This window comes from Ostrea edulis, chromosome 2 (assembly GCF_947568905.1).
Source record: "Ostrea edulis chromosome 2, xbOstEdul1.1, whole genome shotgun sequence".
Taxonomy (NCBI): Eukaryota; Metazoa; Mollusca; class Bivalvia; order Ostreida; family Ostreidae; genus Ostrea; species Ostrea edulis.
The window spans coordinates 45,801,634-45,810,568 of record NC_079165.1 but is presented as its reverse complement, the minus strand read 5'-3'; the positions used below and the strand labels follow the sequence as shown (position 1 = coordinate 45,810,568).

The 8,935-nt window shown below is 33.9% G+C and overlaps 1 protein-coding gene and 1 long non-coding RNA gene across 4 annotated transcripts in view; one reads left to right on the top strand and one right to left on the bottom strand.

Moving 5' to 3' along the window:
* LOC125678583 (protein-associating with the carboxyl-terminal domain of ezrin-like) overlaps window positions 1-7,182 on the top strand; it is a 34,089-nt gene extending 26,907 nt beyond the window's left edge. For both annotated transcript variants that reach the window (XM_048917145.2, XM_048917146.2), the window contains 2 exons: window positions 3,217-3,787; window positions 5,074-7,182. In XM_048917145.2, coding sequence (XP_048773102.2) covers window positions 3,217-3,787; window positions 5,074-5,121 — 619 coding nt within the window. In that variant the 3' untranslated portion in view covers window positions 5,122-7,182. The remainder of the gene's footprint in view (window positions 1-3,216; window positions 3,788-5,073) is intronic.
* LOC130051699 (uncharacterized) lies at window positions 1,116-3,221 on the bottom strand. 2 transcript variants are annotated; one of them, XR_008799984.1, is made up of 3 exons: window positions 2,735-3,221; window positions 2,166-2,520; window positions 1,116-1,841 (listed from the first exon to the last, which is right to left on the bottom strand). It is a non-coding gene; the product is annotated as an uncharacterized LOC130051699 (long non-coding RNA). The 2 variants fall into 2 exon arrangements; XR_008799985.1 differs by having other exon boundaries at window positions 2,166-2,250.
* Window positions 7,183-8,935: the final 1,753 nt, after the last annotated feature.

Genomic DNA, 8,935 nt, shown 5'->3' with positions numbered 1-8,935 from the left:
ATGATAACTTACAAATCGGAAATTCTTCTTTACAAAACTGATGGAAAGGTTAATAAAACCCAACAAACTGGAAATGGCGGCCCTCTTTTTTAAATCGCAAGTTAAATCTATAGTCCCCTTCCCACATTTATGTTCGCACACTCTCTACATTCATTGTATAGAGCTTGTAAACAGAATTATGGAAAGGGGACCATACTAATGTTATGAAATTGTGACTTAATTCACCCTAATGCACATATAAACACTTTAGATCAGGTTTTAATGAAAGGATTTGTCTGATGGGTTTTGTGAATTGGTATAGGGTTATACCATGTGTAATACGCCGGTTTCGAGATACACCCGAGTTATTTCCCTTTGGAGAACTCTCGTATATAGTGAGGCGCGAAACAATTTGTTTACACGCGGGAGTGGGACCAATATTCATCACTGCGTAAGTGAATGTACTCAGTAAGTTTCTCATACTTTGTTAGATCACCCGAATTCGACTGATACACAAACTAAGTAAGTTATAAGTATTTCGGGAGTAATTAGATACTTAGAATTCTTATCATATCACGTTATTTCGTTGGTCATAAGTACCATATCTAAGACATTACTTGCAAATATTACATTGTTTTTATGTTTCCACATTAGTAAAACATTTCTTTCGATAGTATTTTGTATTTCCCACATTTACATATTAAAAGAGAAGCCGCTTTTAATACATTTCATCATCTTTCTCGCTGACTGTAGGTCCACTCTGTCCCACTTAGTCATTCACAGTTCCACTAAATGCACCTCCTACACAGAAGAGTTCGTATCTCGAAACTGGCGTATTGCTCTCTCGCCATCTGCATTTTTTTTTTGGTAATTTTTAATGCTCTTCAAACAAAATAGTACATATATATAGTCCGGTGTCCAGGAAGCGAAACTTGATAAATATAGTTTGTCTATTTTTATACATGAGGATAATGAAGTGCAACGCTTCACTTTGACATACTTTTCATGAAGTGCTAGTAATGCGCTGGATAAAGTATGCCATCGTAAAGTGTCGCATTTCATACCCTCATGTATTTTCAATTAAATTTTAATTAAAATTGTTGCTTTATAAACATGATAAATAAAAAGTTAACTTTTTATGACAGCTCTGGGGAAATCTGTTCGTCTCTCTCTCATAGAATTTGTTTAAAAACAAAAAATAGGGGGGAAATTCTTTAGGCGCTATGCTATATAAAAGTGTTAATTGATGGACAAACAGTTATACAGCTTTGTTATATTTCATGCAGGACCCTAATTAAAGGGAACGTAGGGTATAAAAAAATATTTTCACATTTCAAATACTAAATATTTAGTAATTAAGTCCACTGGTTATTTCCATTTGATTTTAATCTGTTGTGTAGAAATCGGCTATTAAATATAGCTACACATCATCTGCTGGAGGCTGCCATTTTGCAAGATAAAGTTATCGCTCTTTAAGATATTTCCCACAATCCCATCTGTTTATGACGTATACCGGGCAATTGCCTCTCAGTGAAAGCATCTGATCATGTCTGACTGCAAAGGATATCAATATGAGCCTGATTATAATGAAGAGGAATTATTAGCAGCTTCAAAAGAAAACACTAGTGCATTGGGATAAATTGATGAAAACGACACTCTTAATTCTTAAACTTTTAATATTGTATTCTTTATACAGGATTGTTCATTATCTTCACTTCTTCATTCTTCACTTGAACATTCCTTAGCACATATGATGGACAATGACTGGGCAATTCTATCTGTATATGTTGCACAAAGTTGATTTATTCTTCAATATGGATTGAGAGTGGGATATTTTTGTCACTATTTATGCCTTCATTGAGCTGAAAATATAAAAATGAAATCAAACCATTACTTTATAACTTTAGTAATGAATTTTCATGAAAGTGCATGTACATGTACTTCACACAACAAAGAGTTTATTTTTCATAGTAGTTTTCTCTCTTTCTGATTTACTAGTACATCTGTTTACAAGAGAATCTTACAATGTGAACCTGTATACAGCACAAATCAGTTGATTATCACTACACCCCTGCAGTAATTGCCACGTAAATGTCAAAACTTGAAAGATTAACTGCACAGGGGGAATTAAAATGACCTTGGTTGTAAAACTGTTAATCATTTAATAGAGAAGTGCATCAAATTACCTGTTTCCTTAGATGCTGATAGTCCAGGTTGGTCAATAGGTTCTGCATATGAGTTTTCATTGGTTTTCAAAAGAAAATGGATTAGCTGAAAAATAATGACTAATTAATTATATATACTTACTTCATATATACTATACTTCATTTGTTTACTTGTACATTTTCAATTTCTTTAAAAACAATTGTATAATACAAAATGTGCTAGTGCTGTGATGATTTTTGAAAGTATTACATGTATCCTGCTTTTCCTCATCTTTTTGAGCTATTTTCTCTTATTTTCTTAGGCTTGCTGCCATCAAATATTTTAGTTACTGCATCTTCTTTTTAATAGGTTTTGGTGTGTATCCCAATATCTTAACTTAAATAGATATTAATTTAACTTTTACAATATTTAAAAAGCAGTGTTTACCCATCCCTTCATATTTAACCTGTACAAAATGTTCAATGGATAAGGATATATTAAATTAGAAAATTATTATATAAGTAAACGTTTGTTGTAAATAAACTCTGGTTATACATATTAAGAATTATTAGTATTTACTGAGTAAAAAGCAAATATAACTGGTACTTACCCTGATATCCTCTTTAAAAGACTCTTTCTCAAAATGCCGTTCAAAAACAAAAGATTCATTTCCAAGGTTATGTATCCAATTATTGCACAATGTTCATAGTTTTGGGGGGAGATCAGGGATGCTAAAAGGTAGATACATGTATTCCTTTTCCTTTGACCACAGTGCAAAATTTCGCTTGAACTCCCGACATTTAGATTATAGATACTCTGTAACCCATTTAGTGCTATAGGCACAGCAGTTGTAATGAATTGCCGCATACACGTCATCAGCCGCCATGATAAGAGATTCTCCCATTCAGCTCAGTTTTCAGTGTAAATGACAGATTAAATCTTGTTATCAGCAGCAATTATTTTTTCTATGCTAGATTTTGTTATCTGCATGGTACCAGTTTTCACATATCAAAATTTGATTTTTGACCCTACGTTCCCTTTAAGGATTACCTGTATTTGAAATTACTGTTAGAAACTTGCTATTTTCTGTAGCTGGAATGACGATCGTCTGGATCCTGATGTGTACGTGACTGGGGACAACAGTGAGGAGGATTGGTCTGACTGGGATGATAAGATGGATGACTTTTCATCCAATACAAAGCCAGCTTCACCTACAGAGTCTAGAAAGAAATCTGACAAGGAACTTTACAACCACTGTGAAGAATCTTTTATACAAGATGGTGACTCACCTAGCAAATCTAGTCATGAAAGTCCACAGCCAAACCTTTCAAGTAGTAAATTTGTTACCAATGATAAACAATCTAGTTCCCTTAAACCAGGAAAAACTGCTTTGAAATTGCAATCTTCTAAAAAGAAAGTGTCAAAAAAAGAAAACACTCCACTTGGTGCAGAATTTGAAATCAAATCGACAACCACGTCAACTTCAGGACCAGTTCATGAGGAAGTTGATTTCTTTAAGGACATGGGCTTAACTCCAGTGATCAAGAAGGGGGAAGCTCTAGAGAAAACACTGCAACCAGATGAAGCTAGCAATTCTTCCTCTTCAGCTGTAATAGTCTCTTCCAGTCATCTGTCTTACAATATGGATGAAAACAGTCAGCTGGTAAAAAGCTACATGTAATATTTTAAGCCCTGAAAATTGTGAAAATTCAAGTTCCATTTTGGAGATTTCCATCTTCAATTTTTGTGTGACAAAACTACGATCATATCTAAAACCAGTTTTGTCCCATTTCTTGTCATTTGACGTCATAAATGAAGCATTTTATTGTTTGTCATCATTTTTTCCTTGAAAACATAAATCCTTTTAGTGCTTGTTCTTTTATTTCATAATAGTGAGCATTTTGAAGATTATCTACCATTGATCTATCTTGTGTGGTAGCAATGTAAATCATGTTCTCCAACAGTGCTCTGTATGTGGAAAGAAAAATGAAATAAAAAAAGTCAAAAATTCCACAAAAAGTGGTACATGTACATTTATAATGGTGTAGCTTGGGATCACCAATATTTTTCCTTTTTATTAACATGCATTGGAAAGTTTTGCATGCCTTCATCCCCAAAATAGAGTTTCACTATGTACAAGCCGATGACCGTAGTATATATTATAGTCATCAAAAATTGGCAGCTGACCTCATTGGTAAGAATTTTATAATCCTGATTTCACTGCGATTGATTATTCAGTTGCATCATTTTATGAAAATTTTCAGTTTCCGATGGGTTTCTGTAGTTTTCTCTAAGGAAGCTTATTTATTGATGAAATGACCTCCAAGTTTTGTGGTATGATGACCATAACAAATATTTATGATAATCATAACAAATATTTATGATGACCATATACTCTGATTTTGAATTAGAATTTAAGAAGTGAAAGTGACCTTCATAATAACTCGTACAAAAAAGGTGCCATTGCTGGTTTACTTCTTGGGGTAGTCAAGATACAAAACCAAGGCTAATTTAAATTGTAAATTGTAAATTGTAAATTGATTTCAATACACAATTAAATTTGATATATAGTATACTGTCATCAAATTCAAAATTTATGGTCTTCTTTAAAATGATAAACATTGTTTCTTATGGTGATCATACTACAAAACTTGGAGGTCATTTTATTGATAAATAAGCTTGCTTTGGAGACAACTAAAGTGACTAACATTAAGAATACTCCACTGGATACTGATAATTATCGTAAAATGATGCAAATGAATAATCCATCGTTTGAAATCGTGATCATAAAATTCTTACCGATGAGGACAGCTGCCATATTTTGATGGCCGTAATATATACTATGGTCATCGGCTTGTACACAGTGGTATTCACTTTAATACAATGAATTGTTCAAATGAAACTATACAATGTATATATTAAAGACTGTTTTGGTTTTGTTCATTTCAGGACACAGTTGGATGGGGAGATGACCTGAATTGGGCAGAGGAAGACTAGTTATCTAACTCAAGATTCCAGTTTTTTTGTTCTTTTAGTAAATTTACTTGCAATATCTATTGTCCAAATTAAATATATTTTCCTTACAGTATACAAATGCTAGTATACATTTATTCTTTTTTAATATATATATTTCTAGGGTAAGAGTGCGAGTCTTTATTTGCTTAAGCTTTTGTACCTTTATAAGCTATCGCAATGATTGAATGGTGACTGTTTCTTCAGTGCACATTTAGCTTACCACTCTGAACATTATTCTAAAAAAAATAATGTTTGTCATGCCAAACTTGTAAACAACTTTATCACCTGAATCATTATAAATAAAATTGTTTAATACAGAAACTCCTAGAATAAGAGCAAAGTACTTTGTTGTTATTACAATTAAAGTTACATGAATATACATGCTCTGTAGACAGGTTAGTTTTGGCATATGTAATATTAATCTGTGTTTTCTTTTACTTGGATATGTTTGTGTTTTATATCTTGGTGAATTTTCATTTCATGCCATTACAATTGCTTTAAAGTCATATGAATGGAAATTTTACATTTATTGGCAATCTTCATTCAAATTAGCAAACATTTCCAACATGCCAAAATTACCTATTATAGGGTAGAGAAGATTCTAATCACTATAATAATTCCTGTGCCACGCCGTTTCTCAGAAGCATCTTGCTCTGCCTATTTCTGATTCCTTACTGCATCCTAAATATGTTAATCTACATTTCAAAAATCCCAAGTGTAAAGAGCTAAATTATGAAATTAAGACAGAAAACATTCAGATGCAAGGTTCAATTAAGGACAATTGCACACTTTGGCTGTGGGTTTTTAGGTGCCCTATAGAAATCACTCTGTCCGGGTGTCAACTTAATTCCTTTTGATAAATTTTATAATTCTAATTTAAGGCAGAGGAAGACTCTTTTCAGTTTTCTCATTACAGAGTTATGGAACTGCGAATATTTAAAAATATTCATTGCTGGGCCCCTTCTCACTTTTCAGTTTTCTAGTTTACAAAACATGTAATATTTGATGAATAGGGCACAATCAGCGAAAGAAGATAGTAGAATGAATCCGCATGTGACACAGCTGGCTACATACACTTTGTTAGCCTTATTATTTTGTTAACAGTATTGCTTAGCTGCAATAATGTAATCTCTCCAATTTTTATTCGCTCGTCGAAGACAGGACGTATATGGTATGGCGTTGTCCATCTGTCTGTTCGGACCTTGTGGGAAGGATACAGACTGAATCATAAGCTCCAGGATTTTGCAACTTGGTACATTTGATCAACATGATGAGAGGAAGACGCCTTTTGTTTTTCAATATCAAAAGTCAAGGTCGTAGTATCACTTAGTAGGAAAACCTTGTAGGCAGGATACCGACCAAACCACAAGCTCTAGGATATTACAACTTGGTACATTTGATCAACATGATGAGAGGAGGATGCTTACTATTTTTCAAGGTCAAAGTTGTAGTATCAGTTAATATGTAAACCTTCCAGGCACAATACAGACTGAACTATTGGGGCTAGGACTGTCAAACTCGTTACACATACTCCTCATGCCAAATGAAGAAAGCCTTTTTTTGAAGGTCAAAGTATCACTTAGTAGGAAAACCTTGTAGGCAATATACTGTTGGGGTTGGACTGTCAAACTTATTATATATACACCCTATGCCAAGTGGAGGATGCCTATTGTTTTTTAAGGTGAAAGTCGTAGTAGCAGGATACATCGTACCATTGGGGCTAGGACCATCAAACTTGGTACACATACATCTTATGCACAGTGAAAATATATCATAGACAGTACATAATTTGTCTGTTTTTACGATGCAAAGAAAGTATGTCGCACCCTGATGATTGCTGATACTACCTGAAGCCAAGTTCTCCAAATCATGGTGCAAGAAAAACACCCTATAACTTTTCACGGGCATACTATGTACCGTTGGTGGCACTCTGGTTTATTTTTATTTAATTTACATATTTGGGGGGTCTAAGAGGGCTACAGTATTGCAGCTAAAGTTCAGTACTTTGATTCTATGTTAAATAAACATTCCTGTTAAATTACACTATTGTGATTTCTTATTGATAGAACATGCGAGTGCACAATTTGCTTTCTATGTCATAAATTTGCACTTTGTGTTGATCACCTGGGTTACCAGAATGACTTATTGCTGTCCATGTCATTCCATCATTGTAAAGTTTTGATAATTTTCTCAACCTGCTCTCAGAAACGAATCAACCAAAATTGGTACATAGTATCTTTATGGATATGGTGTGCGACTGTGAAAAAATTGAATTTTTAGCCATTACCCACCCACTCCTACAGTGGGACCAAAACTTTAAAGAATTGTGCAGTCTTCAAAAATAATCTTCTGCACACATATCGAGTGCATAATTATGGATACCTCTATATAAACTGTTAAGTTCAGGGTAAGAGATTCAGGGCAGTGCTAAATAGGACATAGAGAAATCGTGTCTTTAAGAAAACTTCTTTACTCCTGAGTTAACATGTAACAGACAAACTGAGTGCATAGGTATAATAAACATGGATACCTCTATAAAAATTGTGAAATTCATTGCCCAAGGGTCAGAGGTTCAGGCCTTAAGGTGGGGCTAAATAGGGCACAAACTAGTAAGTAGAGAATTTCTTCTTTACTTCAGAATACCTAGCAGAAAAACTGTACTTGGTTATAATGAGCATGGACGCCTCTTATCATGTGGTGAATCGAAGTTCTATCATGTGGTGAATATTGAGACCCCAATTCAGGGCTCTAGCAGTCATTAAAGAATATGTATTAAATCTATTTTTACCCTTAAACATGTAGCAAACTGAATTTACAATTTTGGTAAAGGGCTACCTGAAATTCTAAATTTTGATTTAGTATCAATAGCATTAAAGATGTATTTAGCCGAGTTGCGTAGCAAATCTCGGCTTTTAAATTGGCGAAGGATGGGCATCCAGTGTCCACAATTAGCTTGTCTGGTCTCTAACTTTCTTACTTTTTGGTGCATCTTTGTGAGACTTACATAACATGATCACATCCAAAAGAGGAAGGTTCCTATTTATTTTGAGGTCAGTCACAAAATGCCATAGATTTGAGCTTGTCCGGTCTCTTAACTTTCATACTACTTGGTGCGTCTTTTGTCAGACTTGCATATTTTGATCACATCCATAAGAGGAAAGTTCCTATTTATTTTGTGGTCAAAAGGTCAAGGTCTCTTTTTCACTATATACTGTAGATTTGAGCTTACCTCTAACTTGCTGGTGCATGTTTATCAGACTTCAAATCCTGATGACATTCAAGGTTCATGTTGCTTTTGAAATCCAAAGGTCAAGGTCATTATCACACAAATACCTATTGTGGCCATTCAAAGCTTCATACTTATAAACTATATTAAATATGTTAATGTTTTTACTGTGTGAATGCAAGCGTGCATAATTTTCCAAACCGCAACTCGGCCATACGCATCTTTGATGTGTTTTTTCAAATGTTTTACAAAGGAACATTATATGTCAAGTTTGGCTCCGCCTTGGAGTAAGAACCTCTACCCTGTATGGAGCGCCAAATTAACATAAACTCAAATAATTGAAGATATCTTCAATTCTGAATTATTGCGCGCATTAATTGAATTGATGATAGCATTAATTCTTCAACTGAATTGATGCGCGCTTCAATTGAATTAATGATCTCTTCAAATGAATTAATGATATCAACAATTGAATTGATGCGCGCTACAATTCAATTGAAGAGAGCAATAATTGATATAATGCGCGCATTAAATCAATTGATGAGAGCAATAATTGAATTGATGCGCGCA